The sequence below is a fragment of the Leptonychotes weddellii genome, chromosome 3, assembly GCF_054177405.1.
Source record: "Leptonychotes weddellii isolate Sample4059 chromosome 3, ASM5417740v2, whole genome shotgun sequence".
NCBI lineage: Eukaryota > Metazoa > Chordata > Mammalia > Carnivora > Phocidae > Leptonychotes > Leptonychotes weddellii.
Genome location: NC_138371.1, coordinates 50361384 through 50378419, shown reverse-complemented (window position 1 = coordinate 50378419; position 17036 = coordinate 50361384). Strand labels below are relative to the sequence as shown.

The following is a 17036-nucleotide window of genomic DNA, read 5'->3' as shown; positions in this document are numbered from 1 at the left end:
TGTTAGGCTGAAGCAGATAATGAAACCTCCCTGTGCTGGTGTGGCCAGAGTTTTTAGGGGCCCAAATTAGGTTTTGTTCTTGTTCTGCTTAATGAATCTTCTTTGAGTTTTTATTTTTTCCAGCCCAGACATTTTTCTTTAGATTTAAATCTCCCCCAATATGTTTAGATTTCTGTCCTGCTTGAAGGGAGTTGTTTCACACTATTTCTAGGGACGAGACTATATTTTATCTTTCGGCAATTCATTAAGAGTCAGCAGGAGACATGGATTTTAAAATAATTGTACCGCAAAGTAAATTGAGCAGACTCTGTTTAATGACCTAAGGTAAGGGGATAAAGTATGATAAATCTTGATACATGAAAAAAATCAACTGAATTCCTGTAGTGTTAACATTAGATAATATTGTTATTACACTAACAAAATGTTAAAGATTATTTCTAACCCAACGCAATGTGTATGCAAATATAAAATACCTGGAAGTGTATAGACATCTCAGATCTTAGAAATAAAAAACACATGCAATTTTAATTTCATCTGACTCACTTTATAAATTGACTTCTAAATTAAAGTGACTGCCATTTATGGGACATCTAGATATGAGATAATCTAAAATTGTCCTCTACGAAGTAAAAGGGTATATTTTTTAAAAAAAATGTACTGATGACCATATCTTTCATGATCACTAGAGGCAGGCTCAGATGTATCTGTGGTAAGGATGTTTTATATCTATCCGTGTATGTAACTTTTTATTTTGTCTTTAGAGAGAAGGTGACCTCTGTATGTGTGCTCCTCTTTTATTTGAGAAGAGTAAATAAGACCTTTATGTGGAAATCATTTTAAAAATTAAATACAGCTTGGTCCTGAAATGGTACAGAAATGAACTTAATAAGAGCCAGCGCTTTTATTTTGCAGGTGGAAAACCCAAGACCTGGAGAGTCCCAAGAGAACAGGTCCAGCTGGTGGCCAAGGGGACGGGGAGCCCCCATTGGCTGTGCATTGCCTGGTGCCCTTTACAGTTTGCACGCTGTCCCTCCTGGCCAGGATCGCAAGCTACATCATAGGTTGTGCATGTATTATGTACATTTTGACTAACAAGAAAATAAATAGCATGTCTGAAAAAAATACATCACGCGGAGAAAGTAGGATGAAGTCATTACAACAATTAATGGCCAAGAGACTGGAGGAAGCAAACATCGTCTGGTCAGGTGAAGGTTTTATAAGAAGGCTCACATTTCAATTGCCTTCCTCCAGTAGGAAATAAACATTAATAATAAGGACTGAGGGCGCCTGGGTGGCCCAGTCGTTAAGCGTCTGCCTTCGGCTCAGGTCATGATCCCAGGGTCCTGGGATCGAGTCCCACATCGGGCTCCCTCCTCAAGGGGAAGCCTGCTTCTCCCTCTCCCACTCCCGCTGCTTGTGTTCCTGCTCTCGCTATCTCTGTCTCTGTGAAATAAATAAATAAAATCTTTAAAAAAAAAAGACAGAAAATTTCTGTGTATTGTAGAAAAGCAGAGTACATAGATAACCACACATCCCTCACAGTCTTGGAAAATTATGCATTATTTAGAAAAGGGATTAAAAATATCTCCAACTTGCAAGTGTTCAACCTCTCACCCCCCTGGGGTTGCACAGGGAGGGCGCTGCTGTCCTTTCCACTGCTTCACGGTCTCTGAGGAACAGACCCATGGCATTAGTCAGCAGTTTCTGAATTTTGACCCACAATAGGAAAGATACCTCAAGACAGGAGAAATAGATGGAGGCAATTACACACAGCTACTTGATTGATGGTTGACATTGTCAGGGCTCCAGTGTACGGCAGATTGTGATGGTGTTGAACTCCCCTTGCTACCAGTGGATGTTGCTATTGGCAACCGTGCAGTGAAGCCAATAAAAAGGCAAGAAAATGAGACGAAAGCTCAACCTTAGTGGAAGCCGTAGGGTTTGTGCTATAAATTATGTTCCCCTTAGCAATATGTAGCATCAACGTTCAGGGCGGCTACAGTACCCGTAGCTGCCTGCAGTCTCCGTCAGACCCTGGGTCTAGTTTTATCATAAAGCACATGCTTTAAAATTTTGCTCTAGATAGACTGGCATCCGTCTGCTGGGCTATTTATTTATTTATTGTTGGGGAGGATAACAGATGTGGGTTCATCTCTGCCTCACACGGACTGATTTTCAATTCCCATTTGTGATATAAACATGATGCGACACAATAGCTAGAAACACCTGCAGTGCTTCTGAGCTTGCAGACGCCGGCCAGCGTCTGTCCCCAACTCCACCCCCGCTTTGTTCCTCACCTGAAGGAGGCGAGACAGCGCGGCAGAAGCTATTTTCCTTTATAGCAGAGCGATTCAGAAAACTGGCTTAATAAAATCCATAAATCTGAACAACCTCCTCTTACCTGCTCTGCGGAGGCAATTTTCCCTGCACTCATTTTCTCGCCCAGTTCCTCCAGCCTTCCCTGCAGAGGCAGTTGTGAAGGCGAGCTAGGAACCTTATTGTTCAGGCTCCCACTCCTTCTCTCTTTGGCCAAACCCCCCTCAAGTGTGTCTCTCTTTTCTAAGCAATTGATGACAGGATTCTGCGTCCTCATTTTGGGGGGTTAGAGGCACCATTTTTCTTTGGATTGTTTACTTTGCCTTTGGCAGTCCTCTTACCAGCTGCCTCAGCATCTTTTCTTTTTAGGGTGTCTTTTGCTTCTCGTCCTCATCTTCCTCGTTTCTCCCCCCCGCCCCTCCGCTTTCCTGGTTTATAATTTTCTGTTACTTTATTTCTTGCCATAAAGAATCTTATGTCTTCCCTCCTGATACCCGCTCTTCCCTCACTCCTGTTTTGGTACCTTCATTTACCCATTTTTTAAACATTTCCAGAATGTCTACTGTGTGTCTCTGGAGGAACAGTGCTCTTTGTGGAATGTAGTCCTTATTTCTTTAATATTTGAGGAGTCAAGTTAATAACTGGTATTGACCAGTAAAAACAAGAACAAAAATGGTGAACTTGGGATTATCCAGAGCTGGAATGGACTTCAAGGTTCATCTAGTCCAGGAATCTTCCAACTCCTCAGAGCTCCTTTATGGACCGCCACGTATGTAATCAAAGAGAGGAGAATTTACAGGGTTCTGGATTCCCCAACCTGGCTTCAAGCAGAAAATTTCAGTTTTTAGGCGTTTTATATCTTGGGAATTCTGCATAAGACTTATTTGCACAAAGAGTTCTAAGGTTAAAATATGTTTGAAAATCTTTTCCTAATGTAATCTCATTCAACAGATGTGGAAACAGGCTGGGAGAGGTTAGGGGACTTGTCCACAGTCACCTGATCAAGCGTGCCAAAGCCAGGGCAGGAAATCTAGCTTCTAGTCCAGTGTTCTTTGGACAAATCAAACCACATCCTCAATCTCTCAGGTAAAATGGGGAGCAAAGTAGTTTTGTAGTCATTCCATCAATTTAATATCGTTTATTCTAATTATAAACCTAGTTTCCTAGAGAATATTTGTCCTCTGGCCAGACTGTTATTTCTTCACTTTTCAAGCATTATTTCTTACACTTAAGGAAAAATAAAAATCTGGGGACCACTGCATTTGGCTTTAGGTTGGTTTTGGTCGGAACCTTCAATGGTTTACAAAAACTTATCCCTAAAAGAACTCAAGGTAGTCAGTGATCGTTCTCCATGGTTCTGCTCTGTCTGTAAAATGTCCCTGCTGTTGGGAATAGTTCCTAAGTACTCATGTGTCACCTGTGGTAAATCCAGCTATGGACTTCCTTTCATCCCTCCTTTAATTAAAGTCTCTTAACCCATTCCTCCTGGGAGAAGACTTGGTCTACAACGAAGGTTGAATTTTAAAAAACTGAAAAAGGGGACCGCAATCCCCATGGAGTGTTATGAATGTTGTATAAACACCAGTCACACAAACACATCTGCTGTCTCCCTACTATGGGCCTTTTAGGGAAAAACTAGACATGATTGGTATTTGTAAGGATACTATAGTTTATCTCTTAGGGAGGCAATTCTAAAGGCTCTGATCCATCATTAAGAAGCTTTAGGATAAAAATAAGATACCTCTACAGAATACAAAGTGGGATTCTTGGGACAATGTGGCACGAAAGAGCGCTGAGAGGATGCAAAGGCAGGTGTTGCGTGGCCTGTAACAAATCAAGGGCGAGATCGGAAGTGAAGCAGCGCTAAAGGCGTCCTCACTGCTGCTCCTGGCTCCCTGGGCCGGGAAGGAGCAGGGCCGGCTGTCCTCAGGCGCCGGCTCGTCTGCCCAGCGCCCCGGCTCAGCCTCAGGCTCTGGGTGCTCGGCGGCCGGCCGCCTGTTGCTCCGTCCCTCCGGGCCGTGCTCTCCTCTGCTGACCCCACTTCAAGGGGAAAGCCCAGGCGTGCTTCCCTGCGCAAAATGAGACTCCGTCTGCCTGAGCGAAAAAGGGCAAAGGGATGCCGCGGACTGAACCGAGGCCGGCCCTTCAGGACACCGTCATTCTGCGGCGGCCGCGAAGCCAGACGGTTAGTTTCTGTCTTCCCCAGCGGCCGGCAAGAGGCTGGCGGAGGAGAGGGAGGCGGCCGACGCCAGCAGCCTTTTCTGGTGCAGCTCTTCCCACTTACTTCTGTTAGCCTCCACGGAATCCAGCATCGGCTTCAGTTTCACATTGACCTTCACCAACGCCTGAAGTAAAACAAAGAAACAGGTGGAGGAGAGGAACCCGAGTCACTGACACGATTTTCCAGCTTTCACTGGTGAGGACAGTGGAAACTGGCTGCAAGAAATGAAAAGTGATAATTATTTTGGTAAACACGAGCTATTTACAAGAAGCAAATATGCATGTAACGCCATTGTGTTACATTAATAGAGCCCATAGGGAAAATGGAAAAATAAGACGGGGGTGGGGTGGGGGGGCTATGTACTACTAGGGTGCCAGCCAGTTAGATTATGATCCTGTTTTTAATCCACAGCAGACAAGACAGGACACAAAATATCCAGCTCACACATGACTACTAATATGTATATTGTCGCCTGCCATGGAGACTTCCAGATCTCAGTAGACCATGAACTTCAGTTTTGACCAAGATACACCTTCCATTTGCTCCACCACAGATGGTGCTGGGTGGACTCACCCGATAAGAAAGGCCAGGTAACATCCTGAAAGAAGAGAAGGTGCTCATTTTTCCCACGAAGGATCTGGGAGCTGTGCTACATGTGCAGATGTGGATGTGAACATGAACGGAGATGGACGCGAGAGAAGGGAGACAGGAGTGGGGAAGAGAGGGCCAGGGTGCCTCAGAGGGCAGGATGGAAGAGGACATGCAGGCTGAGGCTGGAGGCCAACCCACGATTCAGGGTCCTACTTGCAGGAGACTCTCCTAAATATTTTCTCCTTTACTTAATTTTGAAATTTATTTATTTATTTATTTATTTATTTATTTATTTATTTATTTATTTGACAGAGAGAGACACAACGAGAGAGGGAACACAAGCAGGGGGAGTGGGAGAGGGAGAAGCAGGCTTCCCGCTGAGCAGGGAGCCCGATGCGGGGCTCGATTCCAGGACCCCGAGATCATGACCTGAGACAAAGGCAGACGCTTAAGGACTGAGCCACCCAGGCGCCCTACTTAATTTTGTTATTAAAAAAAAAAGAGTCTCCTACTCCTTAATGGTATAAACTTCTAGCTTTACAAAACTTGGATGGCCTCTATCATGGAACAAAGCAATGAATAAAACAAGGATGGTGGAGGTGTGGGGGTGTTAGTCTATGGAAAGATAGTATTCCCGCCCAATGCTTAGGGTCTGCGTGCTGTGGCCACAGATGATCCCCCCCACCCCCTGCTCCATGTAGACACCTTGCAGGTGTGTCCCCTTCATCCCAAGGGGAACAAAGCCACTGCAATGTTAGCATACCTCTGGAGCAGCCTTCTCCAAGCAGGACGTGTGGTTAGGGGGAGGTTCATAGCAAAGCCTCCCAAAGGAGGAAAGAATAGCCCTTCACGTAGAGGGTGTCCTTCCCTAACATGACTGCAAATCACCAGTTAGATCTGATCTATCCCCTCAAATAGCCCTCACTGCAGGACATGAGTTAAATGCAACTGGGTGTTAGTTAAGTGGCTGTTGAAAAGCCCAGAAGTAACGAGGGATCCTACTGGGCTGTGAGCCCTTCAACCTGGCTGAAGTGGGGTCCCTTCACACGGACATCTTTTAAATGGAGCATATTCTCTCTCTTAAAAGCGGTCTTTATCACACCAACCAACATTCAATTCTAAATCAGATTTATTAGCCATTCCATACGAAAATAAAACATAACAACATAATAACTCAGGTAGTGATCAAAATCCCCTTTATTTTCATGAGAAAAATGCAGGTTACTGCTTTCTGCTCAATGCACAGTGTTTTTATTTGGACAATAGTGTGGGGTAGCAACGAATGCCATGGTTTTATTTAGTATAGTTTGGCACTGGTCCTCTTCACTCTGATCAAGCCTTTTAATTAAACTGACTACTATAATTCCTATGGAAATTAGTGTTTATGTTATTTTCCTGCTACAAAAGCATTTCTCTAGAAGTTATTTTTTTTTTTTAATCCCAGGAGCACAAATTGGAATTTTTTTCTGCCTGAAATGTAATTAAAAACTCATTTGATTACTATATTTCTGGCTCTGTTTTACTTATTAAATTCCTGTAATCAGTTTTCTTTTATGAAGCTGCTGGGAAATGATCTCAAAAGAAACACATTTTTCTCTTCCTTGGCAGGTTCCCGAGCATTTACTAAATTACATTCATAGCACCTGCCCATGATTCGAATTACTCCACCAGTTTATTCCTTAAACCATTTAAGTTTATTTGGCTTAGCCCCAAACAGAGATTTCTTTCCCTTATCTAGCTCTTTGTTGTCTCTCTTGCTACCTTTGTGGTGAATACAAAAAAAAAAAAAAAAAACTTTTCCGGGGTGGGGGGAGCAGTACATATTTCTCAGGATTCCTTCTCTTTGTTTCATAGTCTCTTTAATTAAACACGGAATTGCCATATTAGAATATCGTTTTCCCCTGGCAGGTGCAGGTCTAGGCAAAGGTAGCAAAATATCCCATCTTGTGCCATCAGTAAGAGAATTGCTCCTACTATTTAGAAAATACGGATATTCCTAAAAGCTTCTCATCAGTGAGGGACACCTGATGAATTCTGTGCAAATGCTACTTGTTTGCAAGTCTTGTCTGACTTGCTCTTCATGTTGCAAAAGAGAGAGGGCACAAATATCACCCGTCTAGTCACTCTCCATATGTATGCAAAGGGACTCTAAAGGTGGTGTATGTGGTGCTATCAGCCATGGGATGCTGAATCTCCTCTGTGGCAACCCTGCAGTGGGACCCTCAATGTTTACACGTGTCCAGAGGCAGTGAACGCACTACCTCCCAGGTGGTTCTGATTTTAGAATGTTCCGTATATTGAACAGAAATCTATATCCTTGTAACTTCTACCTAATGGTTCTTTAAGCCGGAATCTACTTGAGCACTGTAGGGCTGATGACTCATGTGCTGCTTCAAGTGTAGGTCAGGGTCGAGACTGACCTAATACCCCAACTTAGGATGTGCTGCTTACCATCCCTTGGGGCAACTGTCTGGCCCCCAAGCTTGCGCCAGCTCCACCTGGCCCACCGCAGACAGTGCCTTGGATCCTTGCCTGCTCCGGGACACAGCCCTGGGCATCTAGTCATCCAAGTGGCTGTGGGACCCCACTTCCTCCCGATTCCATTCACTCTGTTGTTGAGTCCCCTTGGGACCAGCAGCTATGGTTTATTCCACATTTTATTTATGTTTTGAGTAAGTAATACATTCCCACAGTCCAATGGATATAAAGGGTAAAAAGGTACAATGTACAATCTCCCTTCACCCCTGCCTCAGACACTGAGTTTCTTTCCCTAGAGGCAGCCAAAGTTATCAATTTCTTGGTTATCCTTCAAGAAATCTTTTATGCATATGTAAGCACATATAAAAATACATATACACATATATACATATGCATATAACGTCTGTATGTATACATATAATACATATGTGTGTATAATTAAGTTGATTCTCCTACCATTTTGGATGTTTCTTTCAGAGATGGAGTGAGATCAAAACTTTGTGGAACAACATTATTATGATGCTTGAGTGAGCCCAAATGTACTGTGTAGAAATTAACACTTGGAGTATATAGAGAGGAGAGGGACCACATTCTAATTTTCTATCGCTATGACACTGAGAGTTTCTTCTGCAGAGCTTAATCTGCTGTGAATCCCATCTACTGTCATTTTCCTCTGAAAAATTGTAGTTTTCATTTCTAGGAGTTTGATTTGGGTGTTTTTTTTATATCTTCCATGACTCTTTATCATGCTTGATCTTTTCTCTACCCTTATGAACATATAAAACATAATAAATGTCTTAATGTCCTTCTCCATCAATTCTATGATCTGTATCATTTCTGAGTCTGTATTGATTGATTTTTTTCTCATTATTATGGGCCAGGTTTTCTTGCTTCTTGGCATGCCTGGTAATTCTTGACTGGATATCAGCCATTGTGAATTTTAGGCTGTTGTGTGCTGGATTTTTATTTAATCCATTTGTTTTTGCATTTCTTTAAACATTTTTCAGTTTTGTTCTGGAATGCGGTTAGGTGACTTGGAAATAATGTGGTCCTTTTGAGGCTTGCTTTTAAGCCTTGCTAGGTGGGTCCAGAGCAGCCTTTAGTCTAGGGTTGATATGGGTCCGCTACCGAGACAATAATCTTCTGAGAACTGTAGCCGGAACCTCAAACCTTTCAAGGGTTTTCTCTCATGCTCTGGCTGGTGGGAGCCTGGGCTGTTCCCCAGCCTGTGTGAGCTCTGAGCATTGTTCTACTTGTTCCTTTTCGCTGTTTTTTTCCTCAGCCTTAGCAGCTTCCCCACACGCATGTGGTGAACAGCGCTGAAGATCGCTCTGCAGGTCTGTGGAGCGCTCGCGCTCTCTCTCGCGCGCTCTCTCTCTGTCTCTCTCTGTCTCTCTCTCTCGTCTCGTAGCTGTCTCCTCCCTGGTCCTCTTGCCTGGGAACTCCAACCTCCTTGGCCTCCCCAGACTCCGGGCTCTGCCTCGTCAGCTCAGTGAGACCGGGTTTCCCTCCGTGTGCGGCGGCCGGAAGCCGCTCCGGCGCGGGGAGCGGGCAGCGGGCAGCGGGCAGCGGGCAGCCGGGAGCCGGGAGCCGGGAGCGGGGAGCGGGGACAACTGCAGGGCTCACTTCGTTTGCTCCCCTCTCTCAGGAACCACTATGTTGGGCTACATGCTGCCCGTGTCCTCTGTCAACTCTCGTTTCACGCTCCTTCCCGGTCACTGTGTCCCGGCCAGCACTGGAAGTCCCTTACCAGCGGTTCTAAACGGCTCCGTTTGGGGGGCTACGCCGGGAGCCCCGACGGGAGTGGGAGCAGGGCCTCTCAGCTTTGCGTCGGTAGCAGCTCCCGCAGCGGCCCTGGGGAACAAGGACCCGCACACCGAGGCAGGAGGAAGGCGCAAGGCTAGGCCAGCGGCCAGTGGCTGAGAGCGGGGTCAGGGCGTTCTGACCTGCTGCAGAAAGCTGCTATAAAAACAACCCCAGAACGACCCTCTTGGGAAATGAATACAGTATTCTCTCTTATTACCATGATTCCTGAGACCACGTTCTGTTTTGTTTTGTTATCCGTTCACCGAGCTGCTAGGAGTCGGATTCTGGCCCTGCTTTCCCTCCGCCGTCATGATCCACACCTGCTATGCTATCTTGGGCCCGGCGTGTACTTACTAGCAGGCCGCAATCACTTCTTAGAACTCAGCCGCTCCACAGGCCGGGCACATGGGGACCAAGGGAATCAACCAAGAGAAAGCCACGTTCTCAGAAAAAGTCATTACTCCTCTACTCTGTTGTTGGAAGGGGGCCTAAAGGAGCACCAGCAAATTAAAACCACGTTTGTCTTTGCACTTGAAAATGTCCAACTATGTCATTAAGGTCTTTTCAAAACTTTGAGGGAGTTATCTGAGCTGGCTATTCATTTATTTTTTTAAAAGGCCAAAGAGAGAAGATGGTTTTCACTTCCTATGGTTGAATTATGTAATTCCAGAGTGCTGGCAATAAGATTTAGCATTTTCTGTCTTCCTTCATCCCCACCTTACCCAAGAGAAATATTCAGAAACTAAGAGGTACAATACATGGTAGAAAACAACGAATTTAAAGTATTTCTTTGGGGTGCCTGGGTGGCTCACATGGTTAAGCGTCTGCCCTTGGCTCGGGTCATGATCCCAGGGTCCTGGGATCGAGCCCCGCATCCGGGCTCCCTGCTCAGTGGGGAGTCTGCTTCTCCCTCTCCCTCTGCCCCTCCCCCTGCTTGTGTTCCCTCTCTCAAACAAATACATAAATTTTTAAAAAAAATTAAAAAAGTATTTCTTTAATATCAATTTTTTGATAAAATATAAAATTAGACTTGGAGCCCGTCTCAACTGTTTGAGGCAATATCCCTGTTATGAAGATATGATCACTTTTACTACCATGATTATTTACTTTCTGAGTGAAAATGTCAAAAAGCCTATTTGAGAGTTGGTATCTTGAAATGGAAAATCACTGATGATATGACCAGCTGCTGTCATCTCTGCTCAGATCTTCAACAGGAGGGGCAGGAGAGCATGCATGGTGGCAGGCCCTGAGATTCTCTTGGATTCATGTGACTGGCCAGAGCATCTCTGAGGAACAAAGAAGGCTTCTCCTGAAGGTATGTGCCTTCAGAAAGAAGGGGCCAATTGTGGGAGCAAATCCAAACGTCTAAATTGTCCAACTGCTATATTTCTTGATTCCCAGAGGTTAAGATTATTCATGATTCAAGCTAACATAGTCCTGAATTTTCCATGCCACGTGGCAGTGGTGCAGTTGGCTAAGGATCACGGTTGGCTTGCCAGCCTTCCACTCTTCTGTCACATTGGCAAGGCCACAGACAGTGAACTGCTTGTCCAGAACTGAATTCGTCACCTTCTTCCCAACTTTCTTCTTCAGTTTACTCTCTCGGGGAACTGAGCATTATCACCTCCACCCAACTGCTCAGCCCAGAAATCTTTGAGCCATCCGTGACATCTCCCTCTCTGCCCCCACAAACTTATCACCAGGTCCTGTCAATCCTGCTTCCAAAGTGTCTTTTCGTGTCAGTCTCTTGCCATGTCTCCAACCCTGGTTTAGAAGACCATCATCTTCTCAACTGCTCTAACCTGCTCCTCTCCTACCGGGATGCCTGCCTTCCCCTCCCCTCCCCATCCAATTAACCATCCGCATTGTAGCCACAGACCCCAGCTGGTCCCTCTCTACCCCGAGCCTTTCAGTGGCTTCCATCTGATATGAATGTGCTGGAAGACTCCACCGGAAAAAGAGAATTGTGGTATTAAAAGAGAATGGAATCCAGAAACAACACAGGAGAGGAAAAAAAACCCCATAAAACCCAATGGAAAACTTGGGTTAAGGTACAAAAGCAGAATTTTGAAATGCCCAAATAATCCCATCAAGTTTTCTAGAAAACCTGAAGTTCACATCTTTCTATGCATCTTTCTAACATCTTCCTGAGTAAAAAAATAAAAAATAAAAAAAAAATAAGCCAAACTCCACATGGTGCGTTTGGCAGGGGAGTCACCAAAGTGTTACTTACTACGTGTGAGAGCAGATGGAGCTGGCTATGGGGTCCAGATGGGAGGCAGCAAACAGATTCCTCCTAAACTTCACTCTTTCTCTCCCCAGGTCAATGGCCTTTGAAACTCAAGGTTGTGTAAAAATTAATTTGCATTAAATTGCTTAAGATAATGTATTAACTACCATAGGAGGCTTCCAGCAGTTTTTAAAACTTGCTTTGAAAAACGAATAATCAAATAATGGTGAACACAGAAGCAAGCCAAGACTTCTGTGAATAAGTGTTTTTAAGCATTCACATTAAAGATACCCACTTTAAAATAAATCTTTAGTGAGTACTTTGCTAAAGTCAGAAAGTTAATAATAATCATTTACATACATTACACATGTTAACTATGCCAGGCACCGTGTACTATTGGGTTCTTCCCAGGCTAGAATGCAATGGAACTCAAAGGGCTCTAGCCTTATGACTTCTGCTCCATTTGGGGACAGAGTCATTTACTCTGCCAGGACTCTGGTATCTCTAACAGAGATTGCTAGTTGCCTTCCAAATATGCATTTCAGCCTCCCCTGACCTTAGGAATGGCCAGGGAGGTATAAGCAGAATTCATGAGGAAGAGTTTCTGAGAAAACTCTTAAATGGGAGTTTATTCAGCTGGAAGGTGCATCCTTTTGTTCTTGGTCCTATCTCCTTCTCGGTGCTGGAATATTAACATGATGGCTGGAGCTATAGTGGCCACTTTGCGACTATGAGGCAACCTTAAGTATGGCAGCCACATGCTAAGGAAAGATAAACAGGGACTGGGTCTCTGATGTCTATGGAACTACCATATCATAGCAGTCTAAAGTGGACTTCTCTGGATTATTTTGAAGGAGAGAGAAAAAGAAATTTCTATTTTGTTTAGCTGTTGTGATTTCAGATCTCTATTACTAGCAGCTGCATGCAATATCTAATTGAGGGAACTGATGTCATGTTGTAGGTCTCTATTTTCTGTTGAACTGTGCAGGTGTCAGAGAATTCTAGTTGATTCCTTGCACTGTGGAATTATGAGTTAACTTTTTATGACAGCAGGTTATAAGTGAACTGTAAGAGACAGACCCTTTACTGTTCCTCTGATAATAAAATCCATTCCGTGTGCTCTGAGTATGCACATAATTCAGGCCTCACTAACAGGAGTGCCTCATTAATTGGTGTAGGAATAGGGTTGTGGCCCAAGCTAAAGCAATCAGAGCTCTCTCTAAGTTTTACCTGGAACTGCTGGAAATGAGGTTTTCCTTTTCATGGTTCTTTTGGTGTGATAATACCTATGATAGACATGTGACATTAGAGCCGTCAGGATGTGTGAGGAAAGCCTGGTTGAGAATGAAGCCAAAACATACGTAGGAGGCAGAGGAAAGGGGACACATCTTATGGTATCTTTTGAATCCCCCGGCTCTAGCTCTGTGCCGCCAGCCACATGTGCCTCTCAGCTCCCCAGTTACTTGAGCCAATCAATTCCCATTTCTGCTCAGACTAATCTGGGTGAGTTTCTGAGCTCCAAATAGTCTTTTGCTGTTGTCATTTGTTTTTCTCTGTCACACCCAGAATTACTTGAGCTTGAACCCCCCCCCCCCAAACCCCGCCACCAGACTTTGAACTGGTGGCTCCCATAAGGAAGTCTCAGCTTCCTCAGCACACAAAGTTGCTGCTGACACTCACTGGGCAGTGCTCTTTACCAAATTAGTGAGGGTCAGAGATCAGCTAGCAGTTCTCTCCCTTCTCCTTGAATCCCAGGAGTCTACCAAACAGACTCTTTAAAAGGTTGCTCATTCTTGGCCTGCCATGTTATGGGGACTCAGAAAGTGCTAACGGTGTATGCCAATTCCCTCTGGTGGCAAAGTCAGCAGGCCTGTGGAATTTCAGCTTCCAATGAAGGAATACTCAGAGGAATCGGGAGTTGCCATCCATGCAGCTTGGATTTTCCCTGTAGACCAGGTGAGCTCTGACAGAAAGGACAAACAGCAACGAGCTGTTACTTTCTCTTTAGTGGGAGTTCACTATTACCCCATGTTTGTCATATCGGGTGAGATGCTTTTTCCATTTGAGAAAACTATTTTTCTATACATGTGCAGTAACAGCTTGGCCGAGTCCAAATTTTGCAAATGCCAAAAAGTATTGTCAGATCTTTCTGAAATCTTTTAGTGATACTTGAGATCTTAAAATCTAAATAATGTGAGGCAGTTACCTGAACAGCAGTAAAGATGATAAAGCCACGGAGGTAATGCTTATTATGAGGGCACGCGAGCTCATTAGAATCCAATGGAAGAGTGATTCAGACCTATAATCAGAATCCTAAGGGCATAGTCTGGCCAGGTTATAACACTGATGTTTGTAGCATCAATGTCTAATAGCCTGAAAGCTAATGATAGTACTAGTAATAACTTAGGAAGAGAGCCTTTTCTTTCTGAGGTGTGAAGCAGATGCCTATAGAAGTGAAGATGCTAAAATGCCTGATACCCATCTTCTCTCCCTCTTTTCTTTCCATTTCCATTCCCTTCCGACCTCTCAGGTTATGTGTTTTGCTTACTTTATTTATACGCTCAAGGGATTCCTCTGTGGAAAATGATACTTACAAATGACATTAACATTCTGAATTCATGAGGCAGGAATTTTTGTCTCTCTTGGGATAAACAACATTGTTACTTCCATCATAGAGGGCAAGAGTCTTAAACTCAAAAAACAAAACAAACAAACAAAAAACCCTCAAATGTCTGCAAGTATAGGCCGGGACAGTTAAGGCATGAAATAAGCTGCACGAGACAGCTGGCAATGGTGGGGCCTCCGGCAAACTGGACCCTTTACAGTTTTAAAAACAGCGTTCAACTGAATGAAACAGGTCTTTGGGCTGAGTCAATTCCGTGGGCGGCCATCTGCCTGCCGTGACAGACGGGAAAACCCGTCTTGCCATAATGAACTCACTATTGAGTACTGAATGTGTCCCATGTTCCAGGCTCCATTCGAGGATCTCTCCGTATTTGAGTGGACGAAGCCCTGCAATGTGGCTGGCAGATTGGTATTGTTCATCCCGTTCTGACAGATGAGGAACCTTAGACTGGGGGAAATGAAGTCAAAGGCACCAGAGTGAACATGGTTAAAATACAGCAGAGCTGGAATGTCAGTCGTGGCCTGCCTGAGTACAAAGCCCGTGGAAGGGATCTCACTGGGATGCTGGTAACGACAGGTATCTCTCCCACCTAACTGTAGTGTCAGGAGAGTAGAGTGACTCTTTTGTTCTGGGGTCAGGGACACTGTTTCAGGACAAACCCACAGGACAGAGACCGCCCTCTGAGTAATGTAGAAACACCATCTCCCAAACATTAGGTGCGGACAGTGAATCTTTTTTTTTTTTTTTTATTCTTATGTTAATCCCCATACATTACATCATTAGTTCTAGATGTAGTGTTCCATGATTCATTGTTCGTGCACAAACCCAGTGCTCCATGCAGAACGTGCCCTCCTCAATACCCATCACCAGGCTAACCCATCCTCCCACCCCCCTCCCCTCTAGAACCCTCAGTTTGTTTTTCAGAGTCCATCGTCTCTCATGGTTCGTCCACCCCTCCGAATTCCCCCACTTCATTCCTCCCCTCCCGCTACCTTCTTCTTCTTCTTTTTTTTTCTCGGACAGTGAATCTTTTATCTGTGACTCATCTACTCTATCCTGCCCTGGGAAAATAAAACAAGGGTTTTAAGTAGTAAATAACAGGCAGGCCCAAAGATAGCTTGTGTAAATGGGAACAAGGAGAACCGCCTCTTCTGTTATAATGAGCCCCTCTAGGATACTGTCCTAAGTTATCCTGTTGGTTGGGTTTTTAGAACATATTGGTAGCTAATCAATCACGTTCATTGTGTAGGCAACATCTGACTTGGAAGGAATGGTTGCTGACCCAGAAGCCACAGCCTCTGATGAATGGGACTTCACACCAGAGGTGGCTGGAACATGTAACTAAAGCTCAGCCACATGGTAACAGTCCTCCCCTCCATGCACCGGGATGTTTTCTGGTAAAACAGGGCCATCTGCGATTTTATAGAAATATATAGACTCGATTATTTTGGCCAAGTTCAATGTGTAAGAAGGACCATTTAAACATTTTTAGTTTGTTGAGCTACAGGCATTCTGTGTGGACTTCTCATGTACCTTGAATCCTAAGCTTCCCCAAACAGAATGGATAGGGTGCCTATGTAAAAATATGGAATTGCAATTCCATGCCTTTGGCGTGAATGGTGTTCTGAGAAAGGTGCTATGGGCCCTTCAAGAAAGGATTCTAGAATACTCCACTAACACTTTGCTCTTCGATTTTTCAGCCTATATTTGAGCATTTCAAAAGAGTCAAAACACTAATTATTGGTACTGATGAACCGCTTAGTGAGCACCTCGCAAATGATTATGGAACATTTCTTGTGAGGCTTTATAGGTGGTCCTCATGCTCAGTACCACACAGGCTCATGTTTGAGACAAGAAGGAGCCCTCAAAGGCTGTGCACCCCAATGTCCCATATCTACAGAGCACCAGATCCAAAGCACCCGTGAGAAATCCAAGATCCTTGGGACAAAAATCCTCTAGTACTTTGGTGGTTTCTCTCCGTATGGTAAGAGAACTTTCTTTTTCTTAATTTTATAAGATAATGAAGAAAGTGAGAGTTTGGAGAGAAAGAATAGGAAGACAAGAAAAGGAATATTTTGCACACACCACTGGGTATATGAGGAGGATGTTCATTAGCTGGCCTTCTCTTTGTCCAAATAAAGAGGCCAAGCTGGTCACTTTAAGACCTGGTTGAGGGCATGCTATTGTGGCTTTTCTTTAGTTACATTGCTAACTTCCCCCAAGGCTAAGATATGGTATGGGGATAGCAGGACCACGACCCTGGATATTTTTTATTACATTACTGAAATGCAGTTTAAGGATGGGAACATCAGGATGTTATGAATAGAAACTTCCTAAGGGGCAACGCTTTTCTATCTTTCAACGTTGGGAAGTTTTACAGTCATTTGCCTTCCAAACACTGACCATTTAAAATTAAATAAGCATCCCAATAAAATGACAAACTAGATTTGTTTTTGAACTAAATTCTAAAGCTCACCTGGAAAGATAAACACGCATCCTTAGAAAAATACTGCAAGAGTAATGCTGAAGATGAACTAGGCTTATCATTAAATATATTATAAAAGACATTAATTAAGGTAGTATGACGAGGTGGACAGATTGATAGAACAGAATAGAAAGACTAAGAATAGAATTAAATTTAAAGAAATTTAGCCTATGATAGAGGTGACTTTTTAAATCCTAAGGAAAAAGACTAGTCAAAAGCTGATGGGAAAACTGGGGAACCATCTGAAAACCTAAAGTTGGATTCTGACCTCATACTTCACATC

At 44.0% G+C, this 17036-nt stretch overlaps 1 protein-coding gene across 1 annotated transcript in view; it reads right to left on the bottom strand.

The window, feature by feature from the left end:
* Positions 1 to 776: 776 nt before the first annotated feature.
* PDE11A (phosphodiesterase 11A) overlaps positions 777 to 17036 on the bottom strand; it is a 300465-nt gene continuing 284205 nt past the window's right edge. The window contains exon 17 of the mRNA XM_081815325.1: positions 777 to 4661. Coding sequence (XP_081671451.1) covers positions 4503 to 4661 — 159 coding nt within the window. The 3' untranslated portion in view covers positions 777 to 4502. The remainder of the gene's footprint in view (positions 4662 to 17036) is intronic.